A 19,162-nucleotide genomic window follows, 5' to 3' on the forward strand; every position below is an offset into this window, starting at 1 on the left:
TCAAACAGCCCACCATCATCCTAGTCCCCAAGAAAACCCCAACATCCAAACTCAATGACTGTCGTCTTGTCGCTCTGACATCTGTGATCATGAAGTCCTTCAAGCGCCTTGTGCTGGACCACCTAAAAAACATCACCAGACCCCTGCTGGGCCCCCTGCAGTTCGTCTACTGGGCAAACAGGTCATTGGATGACGCAGTCAATTTGGGGCTGCACTACATCCTGCAGCACCTCCCTGATGGACAGAACACAACAGGTGAGGCTCAGGAGGACAACATCAACCCGCACCATCAGCACCGGGGTCCCCCAAGGATGCGCCCTCTTTCCGTTGCTTTTCTCCCTCCTCACGAAATACTGCATCTCAACGCACCTCGCCGTCAAACTCATAAAAGTTCACAGATGACACCACAGTCATCGGCCTCATCAAAGACTGTGACCAGTCTGCATACCAACAAGTGGAACAGCTGAGCACTGCGGCACAGCCAGCACAACCTGGAGCTGAACATGCTCGAAACTTGTGGAGGTGATCGTGGACAGGAAACAACTTTCATCACAGCTGTCCTTCAAAGTATCCCAACTACCCTGTGTCAAATGTTAAGACCTTCAAAAACCTGGGAATCACAGTTTCTCCTATCTAACAAAGGCCCAGCAGCGGATGTACTTCCTGAGGCTGCTGAGGAAGCATGGCTGCCACAGGAGCTGCTGAGACAGTTCTACACAGTAGTCATAAAAGCAGTCCTGTTTTTCTCCATTACAGTCTGGTTTGGTGCCACCACAAAATAGGACAAACTCCGGCTTCCAGCACTAGATCCTTTGAAGCACTCAAGGACTTTCTGTGCTATTGCACACCTAAAGTTGTACTACAATTACCGCTACTAGTCACTTTAAAACGGTGCAACGATTATCTGCACCAACTGCACAAGTGTCATAGTATTGTAAGTACCGCACCACTGAAAAATTCCTTGTTTGTTTTACATGCTTGGCCAAAAACGATGATTCTGATCTTGAGATCAATGTAATCCATTGAAAAATCGTGATTTCACTTTCAATCAAAATCTTGATTATCTTTTCCATAATCGTCCGGCCCTGGTCCTTGAGTTCACTACCAAAATTTAGACTTGAGATCTATTGTAATGCTGTATTTTCTGTTTCTAAGTTGATTATTAATATTGTTACTGAACTAATATTTTTGCATAGGTGGCCCTCTACAATCTACTGATGCAGTCGTTGGACCCATTGGTAAGTTATTTCCACCACTAAATTTCACAGCAGTATTGACTGTATTATCCAACAGGAGAATTGCACTATAAAGTCTTCGGCACAAGTATACAGAAGTAAATGTCCCTCCATCTTAAGTTCTGGGTTAGCGGTCCTGTTTTTTTTTTTTAATGTTATGAATGGCTGGCAACCTGTTCAGGATATACCGCGCCTACTTCCCAAAGACAGATGGGACAGGCTCCAGCATGTCGTGAGGATAAGCGGTTCGGATGGTGGATGGATGGATGGATGGATAAATGTTACATCAAAACTCAATTTTGTTCTTTATTTTGGAGTGTAATTCTACTTTTCTGCCAGTATGCGTTGGCACGGTCTTGTATATCCATCCGTCCATTTTCTGATCAACTTTATTCTCACAAGGGTCGTGGGGCGTGCTGGAGCCTATCCCAGCTGTCTTTGGGCAGTAGATGGGATACATCTTGAACTGGATGGCAGCCAATGGCAGTGCACACATAGACAAACAAACATAGGCACTCAGAATCACACCTGATGACAATTTATCGTGTTCCATTAACCTGCCATGCATGTTTTGGGAATGTGGGAGGAAACTGGAGTACCTGGAGAAAATCCATGCAGGCACATGCAAACTCCACACAGGAAGGCCACCGTACCGCCAGTCTTGTGTATAATGCCATGTTAATTTGAAAGAAGAAGAGCAAGCAGAAAGTTTGCCACTGAAATGAAAAATAAGTTTATAAATGTTTTCATACTGGAGTAACATAAGTGTGAGAAATCCTTAGAAGACGTTATCATGTGGGTCAGGTTAAAGCAGCTTTTGTAGCCAAGGCGACACAGACTTTCAAAGTAAATTCATAATAATGGACTTCCTCTTAGATTTAGCATATGGCTCCAAGTGACTTTTGGTAGATCTTGCCCTGTTACACATACCACCAAATTTTCATTGATCTAGGTGAAAAGAACACCTACTTTGTTAAAAATTTCTTGGTGGCGCAAGTGAGACATTTAAAAAACAAAAAAAACCAAATCTACAATAAACAAGTAAATTACCGTAAATTCCGGGCTACAGACCGCACCCGATTAAGAGCCGCATGCTCAGATTTATGAAGAAAAATCAATTTTGTAATTATATGCGCCGCACCATATTATAAACCGCTGGCCAATGAGTAGGCGGGGGTTTGCTTCTGCGTCCCTGCCGCCTGGAGTGCCTCCGGTTGAGGCAGCGGACGCGGTCCCCCGCTGAACCCCCGCAGAAAAAAAAAACGCAACAATTTCTTGAGGTTAAAATAATCTCCATATTTTTATGAGCATGATAAATGCATTTGCACAACGAAATTACGCTGAAACACATAAGAGGCCAGACAAAGAGAGATCTTGATGCGCATTTGCGTTATTACGAGGAGAAATACTGCAGCCCGCTAGGCTTTAAATAGAATAATGCAAATCATATAAATGGGAAAAGATATATGAAATTATTTCTCTAGTCAGCCGCTTAAAAATGATCATCGGTGGCAGCTTTAGGCCCGATGCTGCGCAGCTCAAAACAGGTAAAATGTGTTCTCTCATGGTCGCTTGTTTTCAGTAGGACGGAGTAGTCACCTTTTTTATTTCCAGTCCGAGTGAGGGGCAAACCAAATGTGCAGGGGTGTTTTTGGTTGTCTTTTTACACTGGCTCAGTTCTTCTTGCCGGAGCCTCCACCTTCGCACCATCGACTCGTCTATGCCAAGATTACGGGCAGCAGCTCGATTTCCTTCTTTAACTGCCAGAGTGATCGCTTTTAGTTTAAAAGCTGCATCATATGCTTTTCGTCTGGTATTCTCCATGTTGATCAGGGTTAGAAGAAAGACTGAAATAAGGAAGTTGTGATTACCGGTAATCATACAATTTCATTGCACCCCTGTGTACTACTCATTCATTTTATTGGTCGACTGTTGCCAGGTAACACCTTTTTCCCCGCTACGGCGAGAAGAGCGGAATTTGTGATTAGTCATACAATCTCATTGGACCTCAGTGAACTACTCATTCATTTTATTGGTCCATGTTTTTCCCGCGATGGAAAAAAAAAATTAAAAAGCCGCTTCATAATACACACCGCAGTGTTGAAAGTGTGGAAAAAAAGTAGCGGCTTGTAATCCAGAATTTACGGTAATTGGATGTGTTGGAATTTTTGAAGATTTATTCTTAGGTCATATCGCCTAGCCTTTAATGTGGGTGCTGTATTGCATGTATGTTGTTTCCATTACATACTACCGTTTAATAGCATTATATCAGAAAGTTTTTAACATTGGATCTCATGTTGCAGGTATTTGGGTCATTGTTATTACTACATTAGCTGAGTAAAACAGATTTTTGTTCTAAATCACCCTTGATGTGGGTGTAACCTGTTTCTTGTGTCGTTTGTGTTAACTGGTGTGAGTATTATGCTGCAGACTGTAAACTGTATCACTAGCTGAGTGACAAATTTCCCTTTGGGGACCAGAAAAACATGCATGGGCTGCCCGGTGGGCGACTGGTTACTGCATCGGGCTCACAGTGCAGAGCTGCAGGGTTTGGTTCCGGCTCCAGCCTTCTGTGTGGAGTTTGCTTGTTCTCCCTGTGCATGCGTGGGTTTTCTCTGGGTACACCAGTTTCCTCCCACATTCCATAAACATGCACAGCAGGTGAGTGGAACACTCGAAATTGTCCCTCGGTTTGAGTGTGAGTGCGGATGGTTGTTCGTCTGTGTGCCCTGTGATTGGTTGGCCACCAGTTCAGGGTGTCCCCCGCCTACTGCCCAAAGACAGCTGGGATAGGGTCCAGCATGCCCCGCGACCCTTGTGAGGATAAGCAGTTCAGAAAATGGACGTATGGATGGATGGATCGATGAATGAAAACTGCACAATAATTTAGTAAGCAAACCTTTTTCTGCGTCATTTAGGAGAGTTCATCTCCAGTTAGTTGGAGCAGCCTCTTGGTGATAAATAATGTTCCTGACACCCCCACTGGGGCCCGTGAAGTTAAGCAACTGGTTCGGCGTTTTGGGACTGTGGTCAAAACTCTGGAACTTAACAATATGGTAAGGAATTCAACCATGCCTGTGCGAAACCAACAAATGCACTCTTCTATCATTCTGTTGTTATCCAGTGTTAAAAATGTTTCACATACCACAGTCAGTCATGGCTCAAGACTTCCAGATGCTGTTAATCAAGTCACCAACTGTGGTGTGTGTGTGTGTGTGTGTGTGTGTGTGTGTGTGTGTGTGTGTGTGTGTGTGTGTGTGTGTGTGTGTATTAGAAAGAGACAGAGACAGAGACACAGAGCGCCTCTCTCCCTACATCGTTTTATTCCTGCAAAATAATCCACATTTTTAGTAAATGTAACTAATATTTTTACATGTTTTTTTTTCTGTAAATATTAACAGATTTCAGTTTGACTTTTGGGGTATCCTGAAAACAATGCAGGTACATGAACTTTTATTTTCTTCTTGCTAAGGTTATTTGTGAAATGGCAACTTCAGCCATGGCCCTCTCCGTCTACAAACGCTTCCAGAGGTTTCCATGCATTATACAAAACAACCCACTGTTTTTTTCACACAAGCCTGACCCCAAAGCCAGCACGCCGACTCAAGTATTATCTTCAAACCCACATTCACCTGAGGTATGCTTGATTTTTAGTTGTCAAATAAATTTAGGCTTTCAACAATTGTGGGGAAAAAATATTTTTACATGTATTTCATCTGATGTTTTAGGCTATTCATGCAATTACTGAAGACGGCATTACAGATACAGCTGACCAGGACAAGAAAGCATTTGAAGAAAATGTTTCTGTTGATATGGAAATAGGGCCAGATGGATTAATGGGCCCTCAAAAGGTTGCCACTGCAGATGAATCGTTGGAAGAAAAGGGAAGCCTTGTCACTCACGAGCCCAGGAATGTACAGTCTGAATCTGCACTTCAACCACACACAAAGACTGACAAAGAGAACGTATCAAGTAGTAATGCAGTCTTGAAGTCTGACGAGAAGGATGCATCAGCTAATGAGACTATTTTGCTGACAACTGAAAATGTAGCTGAGTTAGAAAAAAATAAGACCGTTGGTCACTGTACTTCTACAGATGTTTCCAGTACAGAGTTTTCCAAGGTAAAAGATAAATATGATGTTTCTCATGTTTTAAGCTGTTTCATGAATAGTCCACATTTATTATTTTTCTGAGTTTTTGATCATGCAATCCTTTTGTTTTCTCAAGGATATCCCAGAGACACAGAATGGAGCAAGAACTAACCAACATCCAAATAAAATGGCAGGTTCTGCAAATGAAGATCTCCTGGAGACAATGGGGGAAAAGACGCATTGTCAAATAAAAGAGACAGATCAACAAAAAGTAATTGATGGAAGAAAATTGACCTTGAAGAACCATGCGGAGGGTGGTTTAAAGACAAAAGAGAGGGAGAGAATTACAAAAGAAGCAAAACAGGAGAAGGAACCAAAGGAGAGCGAGAGAAAGATTAGGAGGGTCCAGGAGAAATTGCAAAGGGCCAAGAGGGACAGTGAGCAGGAGGACAGAACCAAAAGAGAGGTGAGGGCAATGGAGAGGAAAGAAGAACTTGTTCAGTCCTCAGAACTGAGTTCATCTTGTAGGTTTGAGACATGTAAGAGGAACTCAAATGTGGATCAACAAAGAATCTCTAACAAATCAGATGCTGAACTGCCCAAAATGGTGAGGTGCATTTATCAAAAAGTATGTAGATCTAACAGTTATTGTGACTGTTGTTATCAATTGTATTCTTTCGTACAATTAGGATGAGGGTGAAGATTTTGAATCATTTCCGTTGAGCATGGGTGACTTTGTGACTGTGGATGAAGTTGGGGATGTGACTGCCTTGACTGACTTCCCACATACACCTTCTCCTGCTCCTCCAGAGAAAATTGCAGAGCAAGAGCAGTCACTAACCTTTGTCCCACTGGACACTCATGAGGTGAAACATTCATATGATTTTCAAATCTTGTTGAGGTGTTTGAGAATGTGTTTAAATTCGTCTTTTACTTTTTGCCACTTCAAGGTCACACCTTTGGATGAAATGAAAGGAGTGATTGCTCAATCTATGAAGTCTGATGTTCCCAAAACAAATTGTCAGCTTCAGCCCATGACATCTGAAGATCCCATTGTAGATGTTGGACATCAGCCTCCAACTTCAGCTCGGACCTCTGACAGTGTATCATCAGATGTGATTGGCATGCTGAGCTGCAAAATTGTAACCCCATCCGCACAAACTCGGCAAGAATTGTGTCCCGTCAACCAAAAAGTGGTGGCAACTTTTCAACCAGAAAAAAATGAGACAGGTAGAATATTTCTTTCAAGAAAATGTACCCTTAAGCATTTTTCTTAACCCTCATATTAATGTTGCTGCTTTTTTTTCTGTCTTTGTCAATTTATAGAGACTATAGCCTCTGTTCCCACAGAATGTATGGTCATAGTTGAGACTCTTCCAACATCTATTTCAATAAGCACAGCCGTAATCGATGCTATAACATCAGATCCACACACTATTGAGGTGAAAATGACTTCTGGAAAAAATACCACAGGTAATGCTACTGAAGAAAAGCAAAAAGCAACACCCCTGGTTAACAGCCCTTTAAATGATGGGCAGACCTTAACGGAAAGAACACAGGAAATGGAAAAGGTGCAAATGAAAGAGGACACCTGGATAAGCCTTCCATCTGATGAGCCAGGTAAAGTTTCTTTGATTTAGTCACTCGATCTTGTCAAACTTTTCCATGCTCCTGCAAATATTTGACAGCAGATTAAATGTTGATAAACTTTGGATATTGTCCATTTATTTTGTGGTTCACTGATTTTTTTACGAGAGCAGAAAAAAAACTTCCGTCGGTGCAGGCTTTATCTCCCACACTTGGATTTTGCCTTGATTACAATTCCTCTATTTGTACAAATGTGTGTGTATAGTTGTATGAGTGTGTGGTTTTCTAATAAAGGACAACAAGTACAAATAAGCAAGTACCGTATTTTCCGCACTAAAAGACGCACTGGATTATGAGACGCACCTTCAATGAATGGCTATTTTGTAATTTTTTTTTCATACATTGGACGCTTCACATTATAAGGCGCAATCTACAATGCGTCCACGAGATGGTGCTACGCCCCTTCCATTCAACTCGAGAGGCGTCTGTTCAACTTGATAGGCGTTCATGACCACCTCTGTAAAAATGTAAATTAACTATTACTGTACTTAAATGAAACTATGAAAATTGAAAATAATGCATCAAAAGAAAATCAAGCGAGGAAAAAACAAAATTAATTCTATATCCCCCCCTACAGAATTTATTTTGTGATTTCCTTGCTTGAATTTCTTCGTGGTTTCATTGAAGTAATAATTAATTTACGTTTTTCGGAGGCGGCCATGAACGCCTCTCGAGTGGAACGGAAGGAGGCACGGAGACAGACAAAGACGTACAGTACCTGTATTTGTTGAGACTGTGAAAACCATTAATAAAGTCTGCGTTTAAAAAAATAAAACCCCAGCTCTCCTTTTTTCAACAAATACAGGTGAGTCTTTGTCCGTCTCCGTGCCTTCTCTTATTCCGTTCAACTTGAGAGGCGTTCATGACCGCCTCCGAAAAACGCATTGGCATTTCCTTGATCATTGCGCCACGACTACTACGATCAGATATGTCAGTAGTAGTTATTTATTCTTTTGTTGTGTATTCACAAATGATGAAATCACAATATAAAGTCTGTAGGGGTGGCTATAGAATTTATTTTGTGATATCCTCGCTTGCTTTTCAGTTTTGATGCATTATTTTCAATTTTCGTAGTTTCAGTGAAGTAATCATTAGTTTCCGTTTTTTCGGAGGCGGTCTTGAACTCCTCTCGAGTCAAACGGAAGAAGGCACTTAGACAGACAAAGACATACCTGTATTTGTTGAGACTGTTTTAAAAAATTAACACCACAGCTCTCCTTTTTTCGGAGCCGCAACAAAAGCTTATTTAATAAAGCAACGACGCAGTTCACTGAACCAACAGCAAGTTATAACATTGGAAGCATGTCTCCAGGAAGGAGCCATCTTGGAGTCGATGTATTACCGTAATGACCATACAAAAGACGCACCGGATTTTAAGGTGCTCAGTGAGCTTTTAAGAAAATTGAAGACTTTTTGGTGCGCCCTATAGTGCGGAAAATACGGTACATATAAAAAGGATCAGGGTCGTGGTGGCCACTGGGAGTTTCCCGAGCGCTCAGTGCATTTTTGGGCTGGTCGACAGCACCACAGTACATCCCTGTAGAGCAGTGATTCCCAACCTTTACTGAGCAAAGGCACATATTTTAAGTTTGAAAAATGGCACAGTACACCACCAAACAAAATTGTCACAAAAAGAGGATACATTTGTCAATTTCATACTCTGTGCCATCTAATAGATCATTTATTCGTTCTTTCTGTCACTATAGGTTGCTGGCATAGACCGACAAAGATACATTATTTGTTATTAATAAATTATTTTCTCACCAATTAAGTGAAATTTGATCATTTCCAGCGGCACACCATTGGAGCTCTCACGACACACTTATGCGCCTCGGCACACTGGTCGGGAATCACTGCTGGAGAGGATATGTGACAATAATAACGTACTGTACTCTATTCAACTGTATTTATAGAATACAACCATTGCTGTATACAAAGTGCTGTACGTGGAGCAAAAATAATTCATACAACAAACAATAAAACAATACATTAGTAACGAAGACAGTAGAAATCACATCTCACGCTGAGTCAAAAGCTAAAGAGTAAAAAGTAGTTTTAAAGATGGGCAGCAGTGAAAGTGAAATTGATCGGACTCTTTGCATGCAGTGTACACCAACTCAAAAATATATAATATTAATCACGCACACACAATTTTCTTTTTTGTCCCATTTCCCCCTTCAACCCTCATGGATGACATGGGACCAGTCCACGATCGACTGTTTGGGCACTCCTGACTGAAAAGATCACTAAGAATAATTGTAATCATAGCTCACAGCTTCTTCAGTTTGTTTTTATCTGTAGTAATTCAAACAGTTACTATCAGGATGATGATATAATACTTTTTATCTCATAAAATAAAAACAGAATATTTTTAAATACTGTGAAACAATTGGAGACAAAACATCATAACTTGTAAACCATTTTGAATAAATACAGTAGTCAACCAAAGTCCTACGGCACCAAAATAATGATTGTTTTCAGCTGTTGGGCAGTATGAAATCTTGAATATTTAACATTTGACATCCCAACCACCTACATTGGAGGATAGAAGCCCAGTTATTTGATTACCGGTATGCAATGATCCCTCTAATTTTTTTTTGTGTCTGAGCAAACACACAAACACCCCGAGCGGTCCCATGGACCACTGTGAGCAACATGCGCCATGCAAATTGTGGTCACGCAGTATCATATACAATACAATACATCCTGATTTATATAGCGCTTTCGCAACAGCTGCAGCTGTAACAAAGCACTTTACAAAACAGTTAACATCAAGTAAATAATAAACACAACACATAACATAAAAACAGAGAGTCGTGCAATCTTAACCACTTTTCCCTCATACGCTTTGTTGTTTGAAGCAGTTCTAGATGAAAGAGGACATATGCATTCAAGTTGCATGTTTTAATTAAAACAATAAAATGATGGCAATAGTTTCTATCAAATGCCTTCTTTATTAAGTGTGTTTGTTCGCTTTCAGTGAAAAACTCAAAAGTCATGTAACCAGAAGTGTAGCATATTAACATAGCTGTTTTAACAATGGTTTGTATAAATTATGGCAAAGCATGAACTGCCATAAACTGCAATGTGACAGTGTCCTCTGTATGTCCACTTCATGCTTGGAGTAAAACTGAGTTATTGCCTGCACGATATCCTGAGCAGTGCATGTTGTCAGCTGGACTATTCCACCAAACACAGTTTAATGATTGAAACTATTTTTCTCTCTGTATTTAATGTACAAGACGAGCATTTTATGCACCGTTATGTCTGTGCTCTCATCTACTATAAGCGTGTGCCAAGGTGCATCTTTAACACTGCACATCGTCTCATCCTGTACTATTGCATTGATTGAATCCACAAATTCAAAAGCATAGTTTTTACTTCGCCAACTGTCTGGTATACTCACATACTTTGCCATGTGGTCGTGAATTTGTTGTACCGACAGCATTGATGCATTCATTTTGATGGCTCGTACAACATTGTCGATGAGGATTTTGACTTGCTCCGGGTTGGATTTGTTTACGGTGGACAGCTCGTTCCTCTTCTCTCGGTCTTTCTCTTCTCGTGGTCTTTGGCGCTCTCTGCCAATAACGTACCGATCCCCATTTCCATCTTGCATCTTTGTACAATTTTGACTGCATTCAAATTACTTTTGTGCTGAATGTGACGCTTGAGGTGGTACAGTTTCCATTCGCTCCACACTTTTCCCTCCGAAAACTCGCTTGCTACTTTAGCTTCGCAACACGTTTTACAGAGTAGACCTTTCCGCAGTGAACAACGTCATGACGTAAATGCGTGAGCGAACGCGTCAAATAACAACCTGGAACAGCCAATTACATGTTGCATAATAGAGAATAAATTATGCATTTATTTTATTTTCAATACTGGTTGGATTTTTACTTTGTGCGCAGCTCAGATATTTTGTGCGCAGACACGCAGGGGGCAGTGCGCATTTGCTCACAAACCATGCTTAGAGGGAACAGTGCCGGTATGCATTGTAATATAAGTTGTGCGATGGGCCGTCCATTCATTTCCATTGTCTGAAACTCAGTGCATAACAACATATTTCTCGTATAGGATGCAGTTGGTTGAAGATTTGGTCATTTTGGTGAAAACTTGTTTCTGTTCTGTTCTCTTATGTTCACATAGGAAGAGGCAATATTTCTGACATCCCAGTAATCACTGATGAAAAGAGTAAGGAGAAGCCACTAACAGAAACTCCCATGACCACAGACACCGTCCATTTTGATCCTAGCATGCCAGTTGGTAAGACTCCTCTTGGAATGTTGGAATGTACTATGAACTTTCAGTGACTGAGTTAAATTGTATGGATTTCTACAAAGATGAGTTAATATACATGACAACCACGAGGGATTTGATTAAGATAATATAATCATCGTTCCATTGTTAAAAAAAAGTCATTTTCTACTGATTTGAATATTGTAGTGTTTTTTTTGTTTTGTTTTGTTTTTAAGAATGTAGTTTTGGATCATTTGTCATTGATTTATTTCCCTTAACCAACAATTATGGTTTAATTTCAAGATTTAAGAAGTATAAAAATCTGACCAAACAATGTTGAACATCTGTCAGATATTTTTCAAAATCTTAAACAACAAAATAACACTTTCCTCTTTTTCTACCATTCACATCAACTGGCATCAAATGGAGTTTCATGTAAAATTGTTTTGTCAATATTCACTCCCTTCCCATCTCTCTGTATTACATTTAGGTATGGAGTTCTTGGTCCCAAAAACAGGCTTCTTCTGCAAAGTATGTAATCGTTTTTTCAGTGGAAGCAAAGACACTCAGATCACCCACTGCAAAAGTCTCAAGCACTTTGAGAATCTGCAGGTATGAAAGCACACCTATTATCAAAATTTAAAGTGTATCACCATCATCTGCTCCATCGTGCAATTTCCAAACCATACAAGGATGGAACTAGTAACAATACTCTCCACCGCACTTCTCTAGAAACTGCTCAAGGCATTGGTTTTCATGCCAAATTTGTTGAGCTTTCTAAAGCCCATATCGCAATGAGATGTGAAGGTTTGCAAGTGTGTAGCAAATGTGTTTTTTGTCAAGGTATGTTCAATGTTGCACACAGTTGCAGAGACGTTCACTAGATATTGCCAAACAGATTTAATTGTTGAAAGAAATTTTTCTTGTTGTGTGCCTCCAGTGCAGTTTTTGTTCATGATGCAATCATGATGAAATGGTTGCACCTGCTTTATGTAGAGAAGGGCTGGGTTGCCTTTCACTTACTACCACTTTAAATGCCCCTCCCCTACCCCCTTCTCTGAGGAAAAAGTTTAAACTTGATATGGGTAGGAGTGCTATCTAAATTATGGCAATACTCGATTACGCCATTGGGCATTTTTCGAGCAAAATACACCTTTAAAACAAGTCAAAAATTAACATTGCCATGTCACAGTGATTACATGAACTGCTCAAAAAAGAGCAAGATTGCATTGCACAGGGTATGTCATTATTTTGATGAATCGGGTTAACCCTTTTTTCAGGGGATCAGATACCATTGGTATTTTCACTATTGTTTTTACACACAGCCCAGAAGAATAAATGAAAATTAATTTTCGTTGGTCTGTTGCTTGAATGCAGAAAAGTCGATGTGTAAATGAAAGTTGAGCAAATATAAGTTGCTTCAAAGACAATTGGAATTCTCAAGAATTCAACCACAGGTAAATCAACGCATCAAAAATTGATAGTTTGTTCCATTCACTGGGGACTTGATTAACAATAAAGAAATAAAATAATTGGGGATGTACCAATACTCACTTATGTTAAACATTGTATATCTTATAAAGCCATGATGACTTACTACATTCTCTTGTTCATTCTTTTGCAGAAATACTTGGAGACAAGAAAACCAAAAAGTCACTAGTTTTGGAAACTGCTCTTGAGTGACTTCCTCTTCGTTTCATTTGAGCTACCCCCTCTTTGGCGTGCTTGGAAAACAATGACACTGCAAAGGACTTTCCACAGTCCACAGCGTCTGTCGACATTTCGTGTTTCGCTCGACAGATCACAGGTGTCAACACATCTTGTGAGTTTCCCATTTCTATTGGGCAACTTAATTAACTTGGAATTACGACAAAAACAAAAAGGCAGATGTAATTTAACATGTAATTTTCAACCAATGTAACTTTTTTCAGGAAATTATTCTCTCTTGTGCAAACAACAGTTGTGTTTAGTTTAAAATTGGCAAGCTCAGATTTTACTCTTTTGCAGAACAGATGATCTGGCTTTGAAGGAAAATGAGCGCTGTCGCGGAATTCAAAAGTCCTTACAGCCCTGCATGTTTTGTGTTGACTCTGTGAAGACCTGTAGCAAAATTCAAGTGAATTATAGTTTAGTTGAAGGACATATCCGTTCCTTGGTTTCATTTTGTTCTACTGTCTTGTGCTGATTGAAATGTGTGCTGATTTCTGATGAAGGAACAAGATGAAACTGTACCGTGAAAAGAGGGCTGCAAGAAATAGCACAAACTGCACTCTTTTTTTTTCTGTTTTTTTTTTTTTTTTCAACATATTGTATTGATGTCCCTTGCACCCTTATGTACCTTGCATTAAAGAACTTGGGATGACAGTTTGCTGGTCTTGGGTTTATTGCAGTACTTCAGCTTAATTTGTTTGAGGAACAGTATTTTTTTAAATTATTATTCTGAGTAGTCCTTTCCAAATACAGTCATACCTCGGTTTTCGACCATAATCCGTTTCAGAACGCTGTTCGAAAACCGATTTGTTCAAAAACTGAAACCACGCTCTTTAAAAAAAAAAAAAATCATTTAACACGTCTGCTCACAATGCAACGCTACACGAGGAAGCGTCACTTCCTCGTCTACCCGAGGAAGCATCACTTCCTCGTGTAAGGAAGGCGAGAGGAGTCAAGTGGCGCATTCAAGTGCGCTCAGTTTGTTCGAGAACCGATTTTTGGCCATAATCCGAGAAATAAAGAACTCAAAATTTTGGGTCGAAAACCGATTTGGTCGAGAACAGCGATGTTCGAAAACCGAGGTTTGACTGTATATTCAAAATAAACGTTTTGTAGTTTTGTATATTACCAGCTGCTTTTTTTAGGCTGCACTATACCAGTGGTTGGCAGTGAGTTTCGGACCTGCGCCTTCACTTGGTATTAAGTGTCCTAATCCACCTCTTAATAACCCCATCACATCACAGAATAATGTCAAAACAAACAAAAAAAATGCTACATAACACTGGCTATACTCACACTTGCAGAGGGTATAACTGTTAATAAAACCAACTTTGTACATTCACGGACGATTATCAAGAATCTCCCTCCCGAATACACACCCCTCACGCATCGTATGCTTATCCGATTTATAGCCACATCAAAATGACGACAGTGAGTGGCATAAAATCATGTCTTTGAGGATACCATTATAACTAAAGCAAAACACACACACACATTTACCTTTATCTTTCAATACATCACCTCAACCACTCCAAACCTTGACACTATAATCAAGTAGTTTCAATAAATAAATCACATTGCACTCACCACAGATGCTCATGCTAATCTGTCTGGCTTTGTACCATCGTTTCCGCACGAAAAGGCGCACCTAAAAGCCTTCCATTTTCTTGGAAGCTCACAGCGCACCTTAAAATCCGATGTGCCTTGTGTATGAATATTACGGTAATGTGTCGACCCCAAAATGGCTCCTTGCTCGAGACATGCTTACAACGCAGTGTTCAAACTTAAGGCGATCGGGTTACGAAGTTGAACACGGAAATAGAGCAGCGGCAAGAGAGTGAAATGTTAATGAGTCAATGTTATAACTTGCTGTTGGGGAAGTGAACTGTGTCACTGCTTTATTAAATAAGTTTTACTGATATTTGATCGTTCTGTAGACACGCCACTCAACAGCTAAGCTAGTTTTGCTGGTATCGTTTGTTCAAAGCTTCTTTGACCTGTGAAGTGAGTTGCGTCGGCGTTGATTGGTTGAACCACGTGCATTCGCGCTCACGCACGCACGCACAGCAGAGAGCAGCGGACTATGGGGACTGCTGAGGCGCGCTTCACTCGAGTGGCGGCATTTCCTTGACATAGCTCCATCTTGTGGATGCATTGTAGATTGCGTCTTATAGCGCGGTGCATTCAATATATGAAAAAAAGGACAAAATAGGCTGTTCATTGAAGGTGCGCCTCATAATCCAGCGCGCCTTTTAGTGCGGAAAATAGGGTAGGCTAACTGTTCTGCTCATACAATAGTTACTCAAAGTGTCTCCCCCACAAAAACGTTTCCGGCTTGAAACAATATTGGTCATGGAGTTGTTGATAACAAGAACCAATGTCTCCAACTTGCTAGAACAGATTTGGTAATGGTCTATATGCCAGGAAGACACTATTGAGGTGGGTTATGAATGGATCCCATTAAGAATACGTAATGATCGGTGTGATGGTGGCCACTTCACTGCTACTGTCAAAAGGAAATCTCAAGGAATATTGGAGGAGTTGCTGAAGGAACAAGACAACCATGATTTTAATGAAAATGCAACAGAAGATATAGAAATGTGTCAGGTTCATCAATTTGACACTTAAACATAAACACAAGGAGGAGACAGGAGACTCAATTCTGGTACCAGGAGGGAACGAGGAGAAGCGTTGGTTTCAGTTCTCTGCACGTCACCCTAGCGATCTCCCCCCTCACCCCCTCATTTATTGGGAAATCTACTACATAGGTGTGTCCAACCTAAAGGGTGGGGCTGTTGAAGACACACCGAACTTGTTTGACTATGTGTGTGAATGTGAGTGTAAATTACGTACATGTGTGCAATTGTTACAAAAACATCACGTTGCAGCTGGTGTTGATGGCTCCATCCACTGTCTAACCTTGCTCCTGTTTAGTCTGAATACTTATCTTCTTCGGGACAAATAAAGGATATCTTATCTTATCTCTTCCCAACCACGTCCTCGAAAAGGTGGTTGCGTCCCTAAACTGCCACACAGTGCACTAAGCATTCTTGATTATAAATGTGAGTATATAATGATTAAAAGCATTATATCTTTATTAAAAGCATCAGCGTTCTTCATTGCAGGCATAATCAATTAATGATTGCAGGCATAAGCGTTCTTCATTGCAAGCATAATCAATTTATCATTAATAATATGCAAATGTATGATAACTAAAAACAATCAACCTAACAAAATGTCAACAGATGTTGTAAGGACAGCAACTCAAGTGTTTGGCAGTGGTGTACCCATCATGTGCAGAAGTCCCTCCAGATAAATGTTTAAAAAAATGCCAAAATCAGGACAGGCTGTGTTGCTGCCTCTCACTCACAATGCTTATGCAAAGCAAAGCTCTATTCAGCTAGGCTGAGATTGTACTGTTGGTCAAGATTAGTTTGCCAAGTCAGCCCAAACAAGACATATTCCAGGATCTTCTGAGTAAACAAGTGTTTTTCAATACAGTGAAACTCCTATACAACGAAATCATGTTTGCAGCAAGAAATTTTTCACAACAGGGGGTTTTTCACTGTAGCAAATTTGATCTCAGATGTAAGCACACACACACCCACACACACAAATGTATGTGTACACGCACACACAAACGTATGTGTACTCTATTTTTATTCCAATAGTGCATAAGTATGAGCACACACTTATTTGATACTGTTAGAGGAATCTATGAGCAAAATTGTATCATGTTTAAAGTTTCATTTAATTTGGGCACATCTAAACGTTTGGGTGCATATCCAGCACCCCCAACTGCCTGTACACAAAGGTGCCGGCCACCTGGCCGGAGGACGGTTGAAGTCCACAATTAGCACGTCAATGCAGGTGGGCGACCACAGGGGAGAGGGCGAAGCTCGGTCACAAAAGGGGAACGAATAATTCGGGAACCGCGGTTGAACAACAAAAGAAGAGTTGAGAACACCCGTCGCGCCCAGGTGACATTGCCCAGGCGCAAAGTCTGCAACATGTTAATTCGATGTAGACCAGACAGAAAAGGCGCCAACGTACTGGTGGTTCAAGTTGAAAAAACAGGTAACCAATCACTACCGAGGGGCCGGACCGGGGGTGCGGCATGCAAATATCGGGGGCAGTGGTTTTCTTCTATTTTGCATATGTTACAATAAAATGTCGAACTCGTGGAGGGCGGAACTCTGAGTGTGTGATCATCGGAGCAACTACCGTCGTTCGCTCTCAGAGATCCGCTCCCGCCGATATTGAAGACAATTTTCCTGTGTGCCGAGTCATTTCTTTAACTTTGTCCGAGAAAATCTCTGACAGATACTTCATATTGTCAGTGTAGAAAGAAAAAAAGGGAAAGAAATTGCGAAATTTACGATCAGCATTCACTTTAACTTACATCAATTTCTTGGATGATGTCTTTTATTTTGCTTGCTCCGTCTTTCATTTTGATCACTTTGACCCTCTCTTCCAGCATCAGAGCTCTTCTTGTCTTAGCTGCTTGACATCCAAATGTCTGTTTTGTCGCCATTTTAGCAATGCAACGTCCATCCTCGTCTGAATCTAACAAATACTTCCTGGCATGTAATGAACTTTTAAGCCAGCCACGGGAGGCTTCGTGTTCCTCGATGGCCACTGCGGTCAAGGTCGATGGCCATAGTTAGCTCTCGAAGGCTAAAAACCTTACGCTAATGAGCGCTCCAGTTAGCGTAAGGTTTTTAGCCTTCGAGAGTTAACTATGGCCATCGAGGACTACGAAGCGTCCCGTAGGTGTTTTTAGCATGATAACAAGTAAAGCGTTCGAGGAAATGTTCGTTTATTTGAATGTCTGTCGAGCCATAAGCAATTTACTCTGAGCAGCTAATCGGATGCTACGGATCTAGCTTCAGTATCTACACACATAGACAGTGAGGCCCCTCTTGGCCAATCGGAGGCCAGGATGATGCTTGGTAAGCCAATGGCAGAGCAGCTATGAGTATGTTGAGTCCAGGAAACTCGCAGCTGTGACCCAAAATAAACATCGTTCACTATGTAAACCAGTGTGGTGGTTGCTGTTGCCTTTTTTCGAACGAAGCAGTAGAGGTCGCTGTTGGATAAGACTTCGTTGTAGTGAATGTCTTCGCGAGGCTGGAGCAGACAAAATGATTTCGTATAACGCAACAGGGGGTTTTTCGTCGTATTAAGGGGGGGGGGGCGTCGTATGGGGGGCAGGAGAATGGGAATTATGTTAATGCATGAACATTTTTTCACATAAGGGGGTATTTTCGCCCATGTAGGTTTCGTTCTAGAGGAGTTTCACTGTCGTCACAAACCCCAAAAGTCTTTCATCCACCAGCAGCTTCTCATCATGGCGATGTGTGGTAAAAAGCTAAATGCTTATTTAACATGTCATACTAGCCTCAGGGCCCCTGGGATCACTTGGTGGTCAGTAAGGAAGGAGAAGTCAAGAAAGCATTTCGAGGTACTTAAAGGTGAAAGCGTTTTATTAGCAAGGAACTTTTTTATTTTTAAATAGACTGAAATAACCTGAACGTGCACATTGCCGAAAAGCTATTAAAAAGTGCTGTACAATAAACAGTGCCTGTCTGGGGACACTTTCACTGAAAGAGGACAGTACCGAAATTAAATAACCTGGAAAGTGCTGTAAATGTAACACGTGGGGACACCTTTCTTTTAAGAGGAAGAAAAAAAAGAGAAACACTTATCAACTTGTGTGGAAACGTGTTTAGGCTGAATAGACTGAACCTGGCTGAACTTGAGCAAACTGTATGACATGCAGTGGCGGACCCTGAGGGCCAGCAAGGCCTTCTCTGCTGGCCAAAACATTCTCAGAAAAGTAAATAAATTTACTTTTCAGATTAACATAAATTTGTTATTTTATTTTCATAAATATGTTAACAAAATTATTCTCTGTATTCTTTATGTCATATTATTTCCACTTAGTTGAGTGGCTTTCAATGTTATTTTAAATAAAGCCACTCGAAAAATAACTTATTTATTATGGTAGAGTTTTTAACCAATCATATTTCATCTAGCTTGTGTTGCCAGGATAATTAAACTTGCTCGGGGCCTTCAGATTAAACAGAGCAGGCCCCTGTGCGCTGTAAATGAACGGGCACCGTCAGGTTTCAATAGCCAATCAGATCACGAGTCTGAGACTCGTGATCTGTATCCTGTATCCTGACTTGTTCTCGTCTGCCTACTAGGGCTAGCTAGAGGGCCTTACGTCGAGACTGG

General features: G+C 40.8%; 1 protein-coding gene across 1 annotated transcript in view; it reads left to right on the top strand.

The window, feature by feature from the left end:
* The window catches only part of LOC109521704 (uncharacterized), a 54,933-nt gene extending 41,354 nt beyond the window's left edge, over positions 1-13,579 (top strand). The window contains exons 13-23 of the mRNA XM_019879714.1: positions 1,197-1,238; positions 4,154-4,291; positions 4,708-4,872; positions 4,964-5,356; positions 5,463-5,933; positions 6,016-6,192; positions 6,277-6,556; positions 6,653-6,946; positions 11,123-11,239; positions 11,703-11,824; positions 12,837-13,579. Coding sequence (XP_019735273.1) covers positions 1,197-1,238; positions 4,154-4,291; positions 4,708-4,872; positions 4,964-5,356; positions 5,463-5,933; positions 6,016-6,192; positions 6,277-6,556; positions 6,653-6,946; positions 11,123-11,239; positions 11,703-11,824; positions 12,837-12,872 — 2,235 coding nt within the window. The 3' untranslated portion in view covers positions 12,873-13,579. The remainder of the gene's footprint in view (positions 1-1,196; positions 1,239-4,153; positions 4,292-4,707; positions 4,873-4,963; positions 5,357-5,462; positions 5,934-6,015; positions 6,193-6,276; positions 6,557-6,652; positions 6,947-11,122; positions 11,240-11,702; positions 11,825-12,836) is intronic.
* Positions 13,580-19,162: the final 5,583 nt, after the last annotated feature.

The sequence above is a fragment of the Hippocampus comes genome, unplaced genomic scaffold, assembly GCF_001891065.2.
Source record: "Hippocampus comes isolate QL1 unplaced genomic scaffold, H_comes_QL1_v1.1 scaffold158, whole genome shotgun sequence".
NCBI lineage: Eukaryota > Metazoa > Chordata > Actinopteri > Syngnathiformes > Syngnathidae > Hippocampus > Hippocampus comes.